Raw genomic sequence first — 20,510 nt, 5'->3', positions numbered from 1 at the left:
ACAATGACAGTCACTGAAAAGATCGCTTAGAAAGTGTTAAACTGTCTTCATTACCCCCTAAAATTACAGATACGGAGGCATTTAAATCTTAGTTTTCTTTTTTTGTTTTAAAATAATATTTTTGGAAGTTACTGGGCAACAAGCTTTTCTTCCGTAACAGATCTTTAAGTCACAAGAAATAACAATAATAACCTTTATCTTGTTGTAATGCTAAGTGATTATACATATTTTATTATCATAACAATAAAGTTATTGTTGTATTGTTGTAATTATGATTGCATCACACGGCGGCTTCGGACGTTGCCTACATTAAATAGATAAATAATAATACAGTCAAAACCGTTTAGTTTACCGGTTATATTGACCAAAATCAAAGGTCCCGGCTGAATTCTATTGTATTAGGTTCTTAATAACAACGTCATCGGCTGTTACGACTATCGGTTTTTACGAGCAAATGAATAGTCCCTTTGATGTCGTTAAAACAGATTTTGACTGTATATTAATTTTGTACTAGACGAAGAATAAAAAGTCTAAGCGGAATCATTTGAATTTCTTTTCAGTTCACATTTCATTTATTTCTATGTAGCTTGCTTTATGTTTGCTTCTATCTTTATCTACTGGTTACAAATTTATGCTTTAAAATATTATGTGTTGTATCCCAAGAGGTAGACTTACATTATGTCCTCCATAGAACGCGACCTCTTCCGCATGAGCTATCAGCCTCGAATGGACATGTCTCAGATTCGCCTTCATTCGTGCCTCTTCGCCGGCGAGGGCACCGAACCTTGGACTCAGGATTCGGAGAAGTTGACCAGTCAAGCATATTACCACTGTTGCTATACCGGGTCCTGGAAATGAAAGAAATACATGTAGTGAAATTAATTGAAAAAGGCAAAAATCATTTAATCATATAGGTAACACAATGTACACTTATGAACGTCAAAAATAGAAATGTATATGAAATGCTTCTAACTTTACATTTAGTGCCAGTTCTCAAATCAAGGGCGTAGAACGGAAGAGAAGAACTGGCAATAAACTCTTCGCCACTCTTTTTAATCGCCATGTTTTTTTTTTACACAACGTTTGTAAGGAGCTGCAACCATTACACCATCTTCCAAATGACAACTTAAGTAATTAATAATAATAACATAAATTAAAAACAAAGACTTGTCCTCTATCATAAATATCATATCTAAAAATTAGCTACTAAAAAGCTTTATTATAAAAAATATATTTTAAAAGTTATAAACTTTGAAAAGATAATTATACTGTAAGCTTAATTTAAACTGTAAAGTAAAAAATACGATTTTATAAATATTCAATTGTTTTTCTGTACGTATATTTCTTCTTACCTAAGAATATATTTCCCTTCATCTTGCTTGAATAGCTGGCGAGGGTTAAAACTATGAGGAGTAAATCAAAGCACGGCTTAGTCAGAGAGCTGTATAAGTGAGCTACTGATTGGGCGAACACTGACACATCTTCTGTTAATCTGTGGAGAGAAAAACATCCAGTCTTTAGGCGAAATTGTCAATAACAGAATATTTTCGGTGTATTTTCTACCAAGTAATCCCTGGAATTATAATTATTAAAACACAAGGAGGGTTCAAGGGCTTTGGAACCTTCGAGAACATCTGTAAGAATCCACCAAAGTACACAAGCACTTATTATAAATAAATGGCTTTAGGTTCTATACGTAGTACTTATGCTGAGGCAATCCAACTTCTTGATACAACAGACAAGACGTAAAGAGAACTAAACTTTATGAGTTAATAAACCTAGTGTAGTAAATATAAGTACAAGTACGGCATCTCGGACACACGAACATAGTGTCAAAACATTATAGAACACTAAGACTGTTAATGAACATTACTTTAGTTTAAGCTATTTATTAGTATTATAGAAAATTAAGTCAACACAATATTGTATTGTCTTTTATTGACATAACTTTTAGACAAAGAAAAAGTTGTGTTATCTGTACATATTTATTTCCCCTACATCTTTTAGTCGATACCAACTCCGGGGAAATAAATACAGATAATACAACTTTTTCTACAGCTGTGATACTTTTTGACATTCAACACCTTTTCTCTTCAGTCACCGTGACCACGCACGCTGTAAAGCACGCGAAACGTCGGTTAAATTTAAAAGTATGTAAAATAATTGTAAATTTATAATAAAACATAACTTAAAATCCGTTAAAAAACACAATATTACTTAAAGCCATAATATAACGCATTCTTATTTGTGAAATTTATTCTAGAAAAAAAAAGTATTTGCTAAAACATACCTATGATCAGCATTTTCTATCCTAGCGTCCAAGTTAGCCACTCTATAGTACGTCTGGTTTTTGAAATAGAGCTCATAGGCGTGATTCACCAGCCTCGTTCTGAAGGCGAGAGCTAGTCTTCCCTCCAAGTATCTGATCATGGAATTTATGAACGTCGCTGGCACGGCAATACCGAACCATTGTAAGAGCAATGCTGCGAATGCCTTCATGTCTTTTTGGACTATGTGTTTTACTGGAAAATAAGGTTTTAATCGTATACTTTTAACATCGCACAATATATGTGGATTGATCTCTAATAGGATTGCGTAGTCAAGCCGTATCACGAAGGTTTTTTTTTTATAATACAGTCTGAAATCAACTTTAAAAAGGTGAATATTTTTTTAGGGAATATATTATTTTATTAGTTAAAGAGGCTCTATCTTAACCGGAAAAACATTCAATACATGGTTCGACCGTAATTTTTCTAAAATGTATCCAGACCATTCCGCATTGCATGAAACAAAGTTCTGATAAACAAATTGATATTAATTTAATTCAAATAAGCAGACGGTATATCAAAACAAAATTCATCAAGGCGTGTAAATACCATAGCTTTTTATAACCTCATTATAATATTTAGATCTTCAAAATAAAATATTAATTATTCATTGGGTTTCCTCAAGGCTATTTAATTACGCTCACATTCACAATATTTTTTGTGCCAATTTCTGGGAAAAACTAATTTAGCTTATAATTGAAGATTTCTATCATAAATTGCTTAATTAACGAAAATCATATAACTTTTCCACAACGGGAAAATTTACCTGATCTCTCGTAGATTTTATTTATTTATTTTTTTGGATATATATAAAAAAATGTCACTTGTCACTGTGCATATTACCATTATTATAAAATAAATAGGTACAGATTATATAGATCTTACCTATAGAACCTTCCAAAGACGCGACGTATATAGACAAGAACGTTCGCGAGAAGAGGCACAGCGTATGAACAGAGAGCAATGCGACTTCATGACTCCGGAATCCCGGTACCATGATCTTAGCCAAAGACACTATTTGTCTGAGAAACTCCAGATTCAGACCAGGGACATGCTCTTCTACTGTTTGGGACTGTGTCTCGTCCGCATCTTCCTGAAAGGCAAGTAAGAATGTATTATTACATTTGCACCAGCAGCAGAAAGGAAAAATGGATGCATTTTGTTATTATAAAATTTCAAAATATGATTAGATGAATTGGAAAATAGTTTAATACGTCTGTTAATATAGAATTAAAAAAATCTTTTAAAACTAATATGTCGATGCAAAGTTTGAACACGATTTAGTCAAATTGGGCATTGATTTTACCAAAAAAATAAAGGAACCTTTTATCGCCTTCATTTCACAACAACGCGCAAATTGCATTCTAAAATACAATTAGCACAACGTATTTTTAAAAGTAATTTATCAAATATAAATTTTTTATAAGCAAACTCAAGACAAAGGATATTAAAAAATCATTACATCATATCAAAATAATTAAGTGTTTGACTGCATTCCACTGGATAATGTGGACCAATTTTACCATGTAATAGAGGCCTGTAAAAACACGGAGGGCTTTTAACTTCATTGCAATGTGGACAAGAAATGACGAACGGAGCACGTTATAAGCGGGATCTATAACCAAATTTCCAGTTTTGACACTACACTGTGTTCCATAATCTACTATTTTGGCGTAGAAATAAATAAAAACCTTAGAAACTTATATTCTACTAGCTGCCCCCGCGAATTTCGTTTCTCCTTAATGTGATTTTACTTAGCCAACCTTTTTAGTACATACCAACGTGAAACATTTTGCTATGACTGTTCGGTTTTGTGGAATGAAAACTTTTAGGTTTCTCTATGAATTTTTCTCCATATAAACCTCAGAATTCAAGCCATAAGATTTTAATTAACCAATAAAAAATAGCGGTTGATCGTAGAAGGGTGAAAATTAAGAGTTAAATACAACCCATTTTTGTATGCTGTATCATAAAAACAAAAAATTGTATGTATGGGAACGAACATTGTGACACGTGAATTTTATATTTTAGATATATGCTTACAATATTCTGCTTGTTATCGGTATCAACTTCCCCCCGACAGAGGGCGCACTGTTCAGCGCCACAGTGCCCGCCACACGTCTGACTTTCGACGCCGCCATTTTCCACTGTGTGTAATTTTCCATTTTTGGCTACCTGAAATTTAGAAATTAATTTTACTTTTAAATATATATTACAGCATGACTTACATATCTTTATGTATATGTCGCAACCAACTAGCTTAATTAGCCGTTTAATTAACAGCCCAGCCTTTTAACTAAACGGCGCCCTTTAATTAGCGGCCTGAAAGAGTCTGAGAGTGGCAGAAAGAGGAATTAAATTTAAATTAACAGTAAAGGTAAAGCTAAGCAAGTAATGAATTAATGTCATCGATCCAAGTCATTTACCTAGATGTTTGATCAACTGGCTGAACATCTTTCAGGCCGCTAGTTAAAAGGCGCCGTTTAGTTAAAAGGCTAGGCTGTTAATTTAACGGCTAATTAAGCTAGTTGGCGCGACACATACATTAGGAGCTAAACAAAATATTTAAAATTTTCGGATCATTGTTCTACTATCATACATTAGCACGTGATACTAATAGTTATTCTTGTATAAATTCCATGTGTTGATAAGAAATTATTTATTTACATTTAAACGATACTCAAAACAAATATTATTTGTTAGAGAACAATGTTTTTGTCGTATCTCAATTTTTTACCGATTCAATTGTTTAATCATAAACTTCAGATGTTATTTACTTGAAACTTCAAAAGCTCTTTATTCGCGTTGTGTTTAAGATGCCGTGAATATATGAGGTAAAAACGCGTTTCCGTATTTCTACCTACTTAAACTTGTTAGCCATAGAAATAACACAATTTTAAATATTTTTTTAATCTCTTCATAAACATTATATCAAAGATAACAGAGAACTCAGCCTATCCAAGGGTCTTAGGTCATTAAGTCATGTAAGTTACAATTAGATGCTATACCAAAAATCATCTCATGCAATTGTTCGGTAATTTATGTCCAAATGACGTAACAATATATTTTGCATCGAATAAGGCATCAACACGTGCACGCCACACATTTTTGTTCAACGAAGCGCAACCACAGACTCGCATTAGCCTTGCTCAATTGCGTAATGTTTATGATTGAAATGAAAGGTTACTGAGGATTTTTAATCTACATTTTTAGTTGAAGGATTTATTGTCACGATATGGGTACAGGAATGTTAGCACGCAAAAGTAGAAAAAAAATTGTCTTTGGTTTACGAGAGTATTTCACATTTGTTTACCCATCTCGCTCAAAACTAGTTGTTTTTTTAAATTTCGAACTCGCGCAAGTGTCTTTTTAACCTGTTTTGTGAGACAGGATTTTTTGAGCCCTTTTCATTTTTTAAAACTTGATTTCTTGATATAAAAATTACGACTCAAGGCGCTTCTAGATAATTTCACATAATTTAAAAACCACATCTGAGCCATCGAAAATAAAAGCATGAAACTGAAAATGCACCGTTTCTAACTTGGCGGATGAGGACACGTTTTAATTGTCTAGACATTCGTAAGTTATAAAACATTAATATAGATTGTCAAGGTTATATATTAACATATACCCACCCATGCGAATTAAACGTTTGACTCCTGCTGTTTTCAAGAGTAAGACGGTCTTTGGAATCAGACATTTGACTTAAGGGTAAAAGATGGGTTTTGGAATATTTAACAAAGTTGATTTATTACTGATTGTGTAAGAAAATATTTAAAGATATTTTATGTTCCTTTTTATTAAATACGTTGGTAAATAATCTTACTGCACAATAAACTATAGTTAACTGAACATAAATGATTAATAAATACATTTAAAAATTATGCGTTTTTCAGTTTCTCCACGACGTCTGATGTAAATGAAGAAACACATATTAATTACATAATATATTACACTTATTTAGGAAGTCAAGATTAGTGAAACGATTTTGAAAATATTTAACTAAAACATGTTTATATTTGTAGCATAGTGTCTGTCTGTGTGTGTCTTAGGGAGCGTTCAAGTATTACGTAACGCAATTTTTGGAGATTATTGCCCCCCCCCCCCCCATGTAACTCACCGTAACGTTATTCAGTACCCAGATACAGTACTGTACCCAAGTATAGTAAAACGTTTCGTGACCACCTAATGACTCTTTAGTCACTATTATGTGGTGTAAAAAAAAATATAACGCGTAATTGAATCCCCGCCCCGCATCGTAACGTTACAAAAGGACCCCCCCCATCCTCCCAAAATACGTTACGTAATACTTGGACGCTCCCTTACACAGTTTCCCGAATTAAAAGATTTTGAATTTTCATACAAGATGTAAATAAGGAAATAATGTTACCGGTGAAGCCTTCGATCACTGATGACATTGAACTTAAGTCCCTTGAAGGTTTGCATTGTTATATGCGGTTTACGCATAAACATTGTATTCTTTACATTATCGCGTGAGGCCATAATTATACTAGATGTATTAATCAGAGGCAGTTAGATAATCAGTTTAAAAAAAGTTCTATTTAAACCCTTTGTTAATAGTAGTGACACCCTCATGGGACTAACTACCTAAGCCTACTTTTAGCCTTTTCGAAAATTTATTATTTCGAGAGGAATCGATCAGGTATCAAAAATTTTTAGCGAAGCTGCAGGAGTTCTTTACCACTGTAGAACTTTTAAGTTATTAGGTTCACCTTTTCATATGGTGGTGTTTCCCAAGGTACCACACTGACTTCACAAATATTTCTCACATTCAGTTCAGTCAGCACTAGCAGTAACTAGCAGACTGCTTACCCTTTGTATGACTAACAAGCTTGGTTACTCAGCCTATCAGACCATATTAGAATAAAAAAATATGACTCATTAACTGTGATTAAATATAACGCAATTAAACTTAAAATTATTAAACTTATTAAAATCGTTTTTTGAGTGAATTAGTGACTAACCGGATGACTAAACGTTTCAGTTTTTATTAATCCGATTATGATAAATTTTGTACAGAAGATTTTTGTTAAGAGATTAATTTGCCCCAATGGATCAAATCAGTTACCGGTTTATGGGCGAAACCTATTATTATTAAGAATTAAACTGATGAAGTGTGAATTAACTTAAACTTAAGATAATTTGTAAGTGGATAAAAATAGTACACAAGAACAGAGTGTCTTCCCTTTAATAGAGACTGTAAGTAGTGTTGGACACTCTCTTATGTCAAATATAAAGGATATTAAAGGATTAGTAAATTAGATAATTTTAAATTACTTATTATCTTAAGTTAGGCTAAATCGTAATTTTAAATTGTATAATGCAAAGACAATTTAAAAAAACAAACTAGATATTTTATCTTTCCAAATTCTCTTTTACTAGACTGTACATTAGATTTGTTTTTATCAATATGATAAACGGCTAATTTATAATAAACACTATCAATAACATTTAATTTCAATCTTATCTTGTTTCATGGTCGCTTAATGTTCCCACATGTTTTTTCCTCAATTTACAAGTTTAATACAAAAATCGTACTAATAAAAAAATCATCGACCTCAGATGGTTTATACACTTTTCATTTGTTTTTAATCTGTACCTTAGTAGTCTTTGGTTTCTCGAGTACACATTACAAAACCTTATTAGATGCGAATTTTTGTCATTACCCTTCGAGCGAGATTATTTCTAGTGTGTAGACGGCTTAATCTAATAAATTCTTGTTTCCTAGAAATTGATAGGATATGTGCGTATCACGAAATATATTAACAGTGCTAAATTGAGCAAGCAACAGAGCTTCCAGTTAAGTCTGACTCCTGTATGTCAAAAACGTATTGATTTTGGATGGAAAATTATAAATCGCGTTGGATGGAAAATTATAGACCCTGGATATTACTATGAAAGAGTCTGTGGTAGATGCTAGTGAACATAACACATTCGTCTTAACGAATTATTATCAACGCTTACGTCATTAAAACAGTAAATAAAATAATCAACGAAATAAAGAAAGTAGGATTATGACATAAGAATACTAGGTTAGATAATCAAGAACTCGCAATGAAAAATTTATAAAAATAATTCCTCACCTTATAATTATTATTATTATGACATGGTGGAGGCTGCTTCTTATCCCTAGTGCCGTAGAGTGCGCATGCGGCTAAAGCAACTCCAACTCCAACACCAACAGCTAGTGTCGCAGTTGGCTGGACCCTGAACGCTTGCTCACGGATTTTCGTCAAAATCGCTGGCATCTTGATTTATTTTTTCGATATTTTTCACTGTTTATGTTGTGTTTAGATGTGATCTTGGGTCCATGATTCTGAAATACGATGAATATTATTAGCAATGAAGCTGTAGAAAATTACTAAAGACCTGTGTTATAAGATAGTCCTATGTATAGAAAAGCAATTCAGACTGTATTTGTTTTGTAAAGTAGGTATGATTTTATTGAGCTATCGCGGAATATGCTTAAAAGGAGTATTAAAAAAATCCATAGCGCTACCTGCAACATAAGCATTAAGCACGCCCCACATATACGCCCTCAGGTACATACCCTCACTTTCACACCATCACACAGCACAGGCGAATTAGGTATTACGTATTCAATCATTTTTATTTATTTTTTCCTTTCGTAAATATTGGAACCTTTTTGTATATGTTATTTATTCCATCTTTGGCTATATGTTTAGTATAATTGTTTTTTGTTGATTTTAGCCGTAGGATACGATTACGAAATAAATAAATAACATAAACATAAGTTTTCTGTAAGCCGTATCGCCTTAGCAATGTTAATGCGGTCCCAAATGCCAAGGCCGACTGTATTGGGCCGTCCTTTTTTTTAAGCAAACGGGCAGAAGGCTCACTTGATGTTAATTGATACTCAGGGACAGTCATATTTCCAGAAGGCTCGCAAATGCGTTACCTTAGAAAAGAATAAAAAATTGGTATGCTCTTTTCTTGAAGGACTTTAAGTCGAATTGGTTCGGTAATACTTCAGTGGGCAGCTCCACATAGTGGTGGCACGCAGCAAAAACTGCCTTAACAAATGCTCAGTTGTGGAACGACGCCCGATGATGAAACTCAACTGATGGAGTACGGAGCTCATCTCCATAAACGAAAGAAGTTATATAAGCCCAGACTACAATTACAGACATTGATATAGTAATATATTTGTTAGTAACTACATATTAGTATACAAATTATTTAATTCCATCCAGCAGTTGAGTTTTACTGATAACCCTGTATTTGGCCTGTTTCGTTGTGATTAGATAATAATTAACTAAGTACCAGATGTGTTTAAGATTATAATAATAATATTTATTTATCGGACGACACAGTCCAATACAACATTTTGAGTTAATTCAATCATAGTTTAGTGCTTTTAAATTAAATTGTCCACTCGGACTGTGATGACGTGATATTTAAGACAATCGTAAATCGTTAAGGGTGCCCTAAAGAAAAGCGGATGGAAGATATAGAAGCGTTAGCAGGAAGCGAACAGGGAAAGAAAGCCATGAATATTTGGAAAAAGCTGTAGTCTCCTACAGCTACCTTTACCCATGAAGGGGTTCCGATCAATGATACTGAAAGAAGTTAGGATAAAAAAATGTATATAATTTGTAAGTATTGGAAATAAACGGGCTTTATTATTATTATTAAAATACTCTCTTACACGTAATCAACTAAGTAGATTATTTTTTTATAATATGCAATACCATTTTTGCTAAACCATCTCTCAATCCTTTGATTTAAAGGAAATTAATACCTTTGTATTAAAGGAAATTGTTAGGGTCATTATTTTGAAATATGTACCTAATATTTGGTAAAAATAAGACATTTCAACCCACAATTAATATGTGGACATTTCAACAAATATTACGAGTTCTACAGTTTGCCATTTATTTATTAAGTATATATTTTGCTATCCTACAGCTAACATAGATTATATACATTAACGAAAGAAAATAAAGGATAAAATCATCGTATTTTTGGGGTGTGCTCATGATGCAGGATGAGCTATGGATATTAATACTTTCAAACTAATAATATGCTATGATAAAAATATTAATCAAATATTTCATTCGAGTCTAGTTAATTTAACGAAAGGTAAACAGTTATAAAATTGCATTAAAAAAAGTTGAAGGTAATTTCCTCAATGCCAGTCATTAGTTATTTTTACATCATGACTTTTCATATGAACATAAAATTGCACGCTTAAATAATTATATTTAATTTAACTGCCTTAACAGGTATTTACTTAATAAGAAAATTGGCTTTTTTGCGACCACATACGTCCCCAAAGTGCCTTACGGCCAATGTAACGAAGTTTTATTTTGATGTCAAAGGTATATGTTAGCAAGTGTGTTTAAGCTGCTAAAATAAATTGAATGGAAAATAACAAAATCTGTAATAAATTTTATTGCGTGTGATTATTATCAAATTGTTTCAAACTAAAAACCAAATTAACCTCAACTGTTAATTAAAACAAAATAATTCGACAAGCATGAAGAACATTAAATTGTTTATGTGTAGAATACATTAATTTTGCTATAAATGTACACAATTCTTCTAACAAAAAATATTAATTGTTAGTCTGTATACTAATAAAAAAGATAATAATATGATAATAAGCGTAATAAAGATGCAATATTTTTTACGCTTAGTGAAGTTAAAACCTTGATAGATAAGTACCTATATATCAAATATGATCAAACGACAAAGCGAGCCATATAATCTCAACAGTACAAACGGTTAGAAATAACATAATATTCACCTTGAAAATTTGAAATAATGCCTACATCATAAGATACTTGATCTCGTCACAATTAAAATCGATAACAATGTTCTAAATTACCAGCCATTTCTAAGTAACAAGTATTTTACTTAAAAATAATAAGTAATTATTATTTTCCATAGAAAAGTTCAAGTAGTTATTGCGACTCCTAAACTTTACTTGGTCAAGACACAAATTGTAAAATTCTATTAGCGACAAGTTGGCGCTCATTTCTTGAATTAATTATTTGGCCTAGTAACATCTATATCTATAGACTTGTATTGAATACCTACTAACACGAGATACCATTGAATTAAATATTCAGCTGGTGTTTTTACGACCTGACGTGACTCGAGGATCAAATCAATGCAAAATTTCATATTGTATTCATATTATATCTTCAAGATAAATTCAAAGATTTGTAGCAATAATTTTTAGAGTTTATCGCTTTTGTACACTTAAATGATCAAAATCAAAGTCAAAAAATCATTTATTCATGTAGGTACACTTATGAACGTCAAAAAAGAAATATACATTAAATTCTTCTAATTTTACATTTACTGCCAGTTCTCAAATCAAGGGCGTAGAACGGAAGAGAAGAACTGGCCTAACCTTGTTGTTTAGAAAAAACAAGAGCCACGTTCATATTATTATTATACATATTATGATATTATTATTATGAGCAAAATAGTTCAATAATAAAAATTAAGTAATAGGTACTTAGTGCCCTACTTACTTATCTTAAATCAAAACTACCAAAACGTGAACCAGCTTTTATGAAATGAAAGAAAGATGTGGGACATAGATTTGCACCTTGCGAAACTCCTAGAAACTTCAAATGAATGAAGTTCTTGACCCTGCCCCTCAAGACGTCATCTACATAAAATATAACTTGTGATTACTGAAGATACTATGGCATAACCAGAGGTTAAACCTTGGCCTGTAACAATATAGTCCTGTGTACAAAAAACAATACGGACTTTGTATATTATTGTAAATAATCGCAAACATAATGCCGCTATAGCAAAAAAGGACATGATAAATTACCTCATAACATGCGGCAAAAACTGAGGTAATTTATGAATACAATAATCTTCAAAGAATAAAATGCACAATAGAAAAAAATTGCATGAATAATTAGACAACGACAATTGTTAATAGATAGAGGCATTTATATTATCAGAATCGCATTAAGCTTTAACTAAACTCTTCTAACCTTTACAATAAGGTATTTTGCCGTTAAGATGCGAAATCGTGACTAAAATAAACTAACATTTATTACCATTTGCCAACCTATAAAATTATTGATTTACATTATTTTTAAATGAATATTAATTTTTAACGGTTTTGCTAAGGTCTAGTAGGTCAAGTTATTATTCAATTTATTTATAAACTGCATCTCTGACTTCTAGAATACATGCAATTATATGATAATTGTTGTCCTAATATAAGTTTATATTATACGAATATATAGAAACCGACATGTCTTAGACCCAAAAAGTCGACGCCGTGTGTCAGGCACTTTAAGAATGATCAAGAAACAGATTCAGAAATCTGAGGCCCAGACCTAAAGACCTAGAAGTTCTGCAGGGCTATTTAAAACATTTTGATGTAATTTAATCTAAGTTAAGAACAAGGCTATATTGCAGACAATCGTAAATAAAAAACTAAAATAATCAAAAATTTAAAAACTAGAATAATCTACTATATAAAAATAAGTCGGGTTTTACTTCCTGACGCTATAACTCAAGAACGCACGAACCGATTTCCACGGTTTTGCATTCGTTGGAAAGGTCTCGGGCTCCGTGAGGTTTATAGCAAAGAAAATTCAGGAAAAATTTCAACAGAAAAGCGGGATCACCAAACGAAATGTTACTTTAAACGAAGCCATCTGGTGGCGAAACGGAGTTCGCCGAGTTTGCTAGTATTTTATAATAAACCCAGGCGACTGATAAATCAACTAGAATTAAGACGCACTAGATGCCTAACATAGTTTCCAAGACTTTTCGATCACTTTTCTGTTATCTTCACGACGTTATATATAGTAGAATCTCCCTAATAATTTATTATGCTTTTATTTTGTGGATAAAAGGTAAAACTTTTTTACCTAACTTTCATCATAAAACCGAAATTTAGAGATAAAATCTGCGACTTTAACTGCATCTAAAGCTTTCTAAATAGAATTTAGCATTAATTAAAACTTTTATCATAGTAACAATTAAGTCTCTTCTATACTCTGACAGCTGATATTATTCAATCCTTGACCCTTCTCAAGGTTGCACCAACCAGTTCCACAGCACAATTTAACTGTTTATATTTCTCGGAACTTGCTATTACAACCAAAACATATGCACGGACTTATTTTAATACTTGTTTGTAGACTAGCATACAAAAATTGTTACAATGGATATCTACTCTAAAACTGATTGTTACTACGAAAATTATACATTTAAAGTATCATTATAGTCGGTTGTAGAATGGTGATTTTTACTGGCAGAAACCTTGATTATGGGTAGAACGAGTAAATTTTTGAAGAAGCTAGCTGTTTTTAATACATCTTCAATATTTGTATCATTAGGTTTAATAGTTTATAACTCAATAGTCTCGACATATATAAAACTGTTGTTCTGAATGATTCAATGCCTACATCGCAGTGGGTTTTGTTTTTTGGTTTATTTTTCGAAAATATCCTAGCTAAAGGAATATCTACTAAAATTTCACAGGTAAAACAAATGAACGTTGTTGGAAATTTTGTCAAATTGGCAAGAGTTCATTTAGTAAATTCTAGAAAGAACTTGTACTCAACTGAACTCCTTTATGCAATCGAAAACAGTCATTTTCTAGCTTGCCACTGTGATATAACCTGATAATTATATAACATAATTAACCGAGGTAATTTTTCTTACACAATTTAATCTTGGACCAAGTATTAAACTTGTAACCTCAAGGTAAAGCTCATATAAAAACATGTTATGGAACTAAATCAGTCAAAATAAATTTCAACGAAAGCTTTCTTTTGTCTCTTTTCAATACAGCATTTTCAATTTGTCAGAAAAAGACGAGAGTAGTTTAGTAAGGAGTTATTCTTAATTCGTAATTCGTAAGTAATATAGATTGAATCTGATTAGTTTTGCTTATTAGCGAATCAGAACGAAATCAGCAGTAAGTACTTCACTAGGTCATTCTTACCTCTTTCATAAATAATCAAAGCTAGGGTTACCTTAGATGCAACTAAGTATATTGTTTTATAAATCATTGTATTTATACTATATTAAATAATTTAAACGAATTCTTCGTAATTTATTATTGTACTGAAATGAATTTAATCATGACTAATACTTACTCATTGACTTTTTATAAAAAATATATGAAGATAACAAATTCTAATAAATTACATTCGGTATAAAAATAAATAAGTTTTATGATGACATTGAAGTTGGGATTAAAAGTTAATTTCATCAGTAAAACAAAATGTAAGAACTAAAATAACTTATTTAAAAGTTCAAGGTGGACTCTCCAAGAAGGACGAGGTTATCCAATGCGAAATCAATAAAAAGTTGAATTATAAAAAGCAACGATCACAAATTATATAACTTAATAAAGATATTTTTGTTTCGGATTAAATCGTTGACATTGTTGGAATATAATAAATGTTACGAAGTTTTAAATCTATAAGAATTATTTTTATTGTGTAAAAATACAAATCCATTGACAATTATAGATACATATGTATGGTGTGTAATTAATGTTAATTATTTGCTTAATTAAACGTCAACAAATCAAAATTAACACATTTTAATATAAAATATTTTAATGAACTCAACACAAACTTTAAACATAATACAAATGCGTTAATACATAATAGCATCAAGCAGATGCTAGAACGTACGATGAGTAGTTTAGAAATAAATAGTTTAAAATGAAATACGAAAATGATGGAACCCTCTTTTAAGACAAAAACATATCGTTAGTAGTACCCCTACGTAATACACGCTGTCAATTTTTAAGTCTAAGGCATGTCGATTTCTTCACGATGTTTTCCTTCACCATACGAGCGAGTGTTAGATGCACACTTAGAAAGAAAATGCGTTGATGCATGAATGATTTGAACGCAGGTCTTCAGTTGAGACGTTCCACCAAGCCAACGCTTCTCATCAAAAACACAAGCGTTAATTATGAATCATTAACGTTTTGTCAAATGGTCGTTATTAACACCAACACGAACAGGTACTAAATGCTATTTACGCAACGTTCTCACACTGTATAACAACAATTGTATATAGGAAGTTCAATGGGATTATGTAAACACTGTTAAACATCAAAACAAAGGAATCAAGACAATGCCAATAGCCGATAGCATTGGAATATTATTATAAGTCTAGTCCTTAGGTTCAGAAGGTTTGAACCAACTCGCTGGTGTCACATACCAAGTCACGACTCTCACCGGTCTCCCCATAACAGCTGGGGAAGCTATAGACTGAACAAAGTGGAGAAATATCACTAGCACGGCAGTAGGCAACTAAGTGACGCGACCTTCAGCAATAAAAAATACGACTGAGAAGAAGAGAAGGACACGGGTTCTAGTTGCCAGCGGGCTCCGACTAGCCCAATAATATCACGTGGTTATTTTCGGAGTAAACGTCGCCCGGTACGGTCAAGCCCACTAGACCTAGCTTCAGGAAATAAACACTCCCCTGCGGATTACCTTCTTGGCTACTTATCTGCCCGACCGGTAGGGGTCCTATCTATAATAAAGAATAAGACAATAAGAAAGCTCTGGAGAGTTCTGGAGATGTCATTTTCGATAGCGGTTCTAATAAAACTAAGCTAATCCTTCCTAACCAGACGGGGCAAGATGCAGAGTCGGGGCTTGGCGCTAAGTATGACTACCATAATCAAAAAACCTACTTTTTGAAAAATCATTGATTCTTATAAAACAAATAATTTCGAGCATCCGACGTCGCCTCATTGCTACCATCATTTTACCACCTGACTTCTTAAGAACATTCTTTATCCATTTTGGTTGAGTCTGACAAAACATCCAGCTATATTGTAAAATCGCGTTCAAATTCGTTAAAGAAGTTTTATTAATAGATAAATACAAAACTTACTGTATTTAATATTAAAGATTACGTTCTATTAGAAGTATGTTAAACGCAACTAGGTGAGTTTGTCACTTTTCACTACTTTTTACCTTTCACTGAATTTGGGTCGCGACATAGTTGCAACTACTTTTATATTAGCTTCAAATAAAAATTACTGAATGTGAAAAATTACAATTAATATCAAGTGGAAGATCACAATTAATATCAATTTATTGCTGGCGCTACCTGGGCGCTATCTGAGCCAGCCAGCTATTTTCTAATTTGTTTTTCATGTAACAGGAGGCAAATGGGCAGGAGGCTCATCTGATGTTAAGTGATACCAATTGACGTGATGTCACAGTGACAGAAGGCTCGCAGAACACTCTTTTCTTGAAGGACCCTACGTTCGTTCGAATTGGTTCGGAAAAGCTGGTTCCACATAGTGGTGGTGCGCGACACACTGCCTTAAGAAACGCTCTGTTGTGGAACGGCGGACGTCAAGGTGATACGGATAGTATTTTGTATTCTTTGACGTCCGATATTTCCGCTAGATAGTTTTTATTTAACACTATATCCGGCACTTATTATAGAAGCAATTTAAAGCTAACATAGTCATAGGAGTATTCTCTATTGGAGGTATACAAGAAATATTATAATTTCTGTTCTCCCAAGAATTAATAAGCTGATGCGTGAACGTGTTTGTTCTCGAGGTTTTTTTCTCCAAGTTTAACCTTCCAAGACTTCTCTTCCTCATGTACTACGCTAATTACATACCTAGTCTTAATATCTAAAACAACTGTGAAGAATATGAAACCGTGAACACTTGATTGTAATTTTATTCTGCTTTTGAAGAACTAGAAATATTGTTTAAATATAGCACTGAGAAATAACACCAATTATAATATAATTGCATAAATCATCTTAATTACATGACCTTCTACATTAAGATCTTTAGAATTTTTAATAGTTATAAAAATAGACTAATTCAAGAATGCTTGATAAAGGTCAAAATCTTTGCTAGTTCCACTTTGAAGAGTGTTCGCCAAGTGTCTTTTTCTTGGTATGAATGCCTATAAATATACAAGGTATCTAGGGCCTTAATCCTATGATGAATTATTTGTTCCACCAAGGAATAGTAGCAGAAAATTTTAGCATTAGAAAAACCTCCTCCTCGTCCTCATTATTATAAGAAAAAGAATTTTGATCCTTACATTTACTTAGGACCTTTAAGATAATTATGGTTTGTTAATTAAGCTAATGGTCAGATACAGAGTCGAAACTTAACGCTAAATATGACTACAGTATGTAAAATCCAATTATTTATTCTTATATGGATGATATACTCGTCTTAGCTCTGCCAAGTTAACGTTTTTTAGCTCTTAAATATTATAAAAAGTGAAAGTAAAAGACCATTAATAAAACGTTTTCATATCACTTTCATAAACTTTGTTTAAGAAATTGCTTCTTTGTTAAGCTTTTAAATTAATGTCTTATAATTTAGATTAATATCTAACCTATAAATTAAATTGTTACGGGTTAATAGAAATTTGACTGAACTCAATAGTTGGAGTGGTCTTAACATATCATATACTGTGCATCCATTTAGGAGTGAGGATAAAGACACCTGCGATCTTATTCTATCATTTTGATAAAGCTTAAACTTAAGGTTTTGTATTCAATTTCGATAGTTTACTGAATATGGGATGGGTACAAAATATCAACGATGTCTATATTAACTCGAGGTGGGGGATTATCAAATCTGTACGCCTATAAGGCTATAGAATACCACTCCTTAAGATACCAATATGACTTCTGAACTTTTTTAAACAGCCTATAGAGCAATCATTAGATTGATAAACGCAGTATTGCTAATTGATTAACTAACAATTACAATCTTAATATATATATATATTTCTTGTGTGCGTGTGTATGTGACTGAACTCCTCCTAAACGACTGGACCGATTTTGATGAAATTTTTTGTGTGTGTTCAAGTGGATCTGGGAATGGTTTAGATTCACAAATCAGCCCGCCAGATGTTAAGGGTAGTCCACCCCTAATTTTTATTTTTTTATTTATAGATAAAATTTATTTTTTTATTTTTGTTATGTTACAGAATTAAAAAATACATACAACCCCTAATTTTCAACCCTCTACGATCAACCCCTATTTTTTTATTATAAATGATATACATGGCAAAACGACGTTTGCCGGATCGGCTAGTATAATATAATTACATTTAATTAAATAATGATTCATTATAACTTTTGTTAGATAATTGTATCTTAGAATATACAATGAACTCTTCAATCACGTTTTACAGATACTTATATAATTACTCACTTTAACTACTTCATGCTAAAAAACATCAATATTTTCGTATTAACTTACCCCCTTATTAAAAAAATCAGCAGGGTCAGAAGTCAGGCTTTATTCTCGGTCTTATTAGTATCTTAATGTAAAATAACATATACATGAGAAATTCTTACATCTTTAGAAATACTTATAATGTCATTTTGGTAACTTGTATAATTTTTTACTTGTAATTTTATTTTGTTGATTTTGCTATGCACTTCTTACTTTATATTTCATTTCAAAAATTGCTTACAACCTCATCAGACAAATTAGGTATCCACAAAATCGGTGAAGCGATTTCGGAGTGGTTACTTTGACGAGAATTTTATATTATTTTTCAATGCAGACTAGATTGTCTTGACTCATTTTGTAGTTTATCAGTGCATTTTTTAATGTAATACGAGGCAAACGCGCGGCTCACCTGATGTTAAGTGATACAGTCGCCCATGGACACTCACATTGCCAGAAGACAAGTGCGTTGCGGGTCTTTCAATAATTGGACCCTAAGTCGAGTTGGTTCGGAAATTCAGTGGGCAGCTGGTTTCACAAAGTGGTCGTGTGTCGGCAAAAAATGCCGATATATAATTATGCCGAAATTAACTATTCAAAAGCTTACAACAAAATTTAAGCAATTTAATATCGAATACACTGACAGTACATATATATATAATACAGAGATTAAGTTTGCGAGCCAATCTCTGAATCTACTGAACCGATTTCGAAAATTCTTTATCAAAGCCACTATTAGCCGTAAATTTATTATATATGCATATCGGAATATAAAAACGATATCGTAGTACTATTTGCAAACTCGAAGAAAAAACTGTCAAACCAAAACCTTTTATACAAACGCTGCATAAAACTACACGACTGATTTGAAAAATTCATTCATTATAACCCTTTTTTTTAAATAAAGTGAAAATGCGCTTACGCAGGCCCGCGCTATGGGTTTCGAGCTTGACGCGGGGAATGTGGGGATGGGTCTACACTCAAAGCCCTCTGTGCTATTCAGAGGGGTAGCGAAACCCTACATACTAAAAACACCTCAGCCCTTCACACGCCCTTAACATCGGGGTTCGCCAAGGTATTCTACCCTAGGGCTTATATCCGACATAGAGCTCAATAAAGACCTGCCGTTCTGGGCCAATCAAGAACCAGACAAACCATTAGAGCCTGCGCCTGCGAGCCTGCGTTATCGCTGATGAACATAAGCTATATAATATATTAAAAAAAAGCTAGCGTTCTGTATACCATAACAGTAGTGTAAGGTGTGAAAACAACTAATTAAAATTTCTAAATCGCGTACACTGCGGAAACTATTGACAATAGAGCAAAGTGATATACCTACTACAGTTTTATAGACTTTAGTTATAGAAGATCGTTCTACGACCGCATAATTCTGTTCTTTGTGGGTGGAACCACAGAGTACAGCTTGTGTCTGTAATAAAAACCAAATGTACAAAAAAAATATATAAAAATACGACGTAACACCTAAACAGAATCGTCTACGCTACAAAAAACCACTTTCTCTTCAATTTATCAATACTCTCACTTTTCTTTTGAAAACCAATAAAGAAAGCGGTCTGGAAGGTTGTATTACAAGTATTTAATTTATCGTAATATGATAAAATCATTAGTTTATACTAAACTTTATAATGGTTAAAATTTTATTTCTCTAAAATATAATAAATAGCATATCTTAATTAGAATCATTCTGTGTAAATTTTGAGTTACTCACTAAAAAAAAATCGTTCCTCTTAATGAAGTTAATCATTATATTTTTTGGTCACCGGTTGCGTTATGTGATATATATTGAGAAATTAGTTACGCTAAAAACTATACGAAGTATGGTATACGCTATTTAGCAGGATTAACACGAAATTAACGTAATTATACTAAAATATTCAAGAGTTTAAAACTCAAAAACAACGCATTTGTTTCACAATAAGGTCATT

General features: G+C 32.3%; 1 protein-coding gene across 2 annotated transcripts in view; it reads right to left on the bottom strand.

The window, feature by feature from the left end:
• Positions 1-20,510, bottom strand: part of LOC125059175 (ATP-binding cassette sub-family D member) — a 50,008-nt gene that overhangs the window by 6,064 nt on the left and 23,434 nt on the right. For both annotated transcript variants that reach the window (XM_047663465.1, XM_047663466.1), the window contains exons 2-7: positions 8,432-8,664; positions 4,371-4,502; positions 3,213-3,420; positions 2,291-2,522; positions 1,353-1,492; positions 676-848 (exon numbers count right to left, since the gene is read on the bottom strand). In XM_047663465.1, coding sequence (XP_047519421.1) covers positions 676-848; positions 1,353-1,492; positions 2,291-2,522; positions 3,213-3,420; positions 4,371-4,502; positions 8,432-8,596 — 1,050 coding nt within the window. In that variant the 5' untranslated portion in view covers positions 8,597-8,664. The remainder of the gene's footprint in view (positions 1-675; positions 849-1,352; positions 1,493-2,290; positions 2,523-3,212; positions 3,421-4,370; positions 4,503-8,431; positions 8,665-20,510) is intronic.

The sequence above is a fragment of the Pieris napi genome, chromosome 19 (assembly GCF_905475465.1).
Source record: "Pieris napi chromosome 19, ilPieNapi1.2, whole genome shotgun sequence".
NCBI lineage: Eukaryota > Metazoa > Arthropoda > Insecta > Lepidoptera > Pieridae > Pieris > Pieris napi.
Note: the sequence above shows the minus strand (reverse complement) of the source record. Positions and strands in the feature narration are given on the sequence as shown.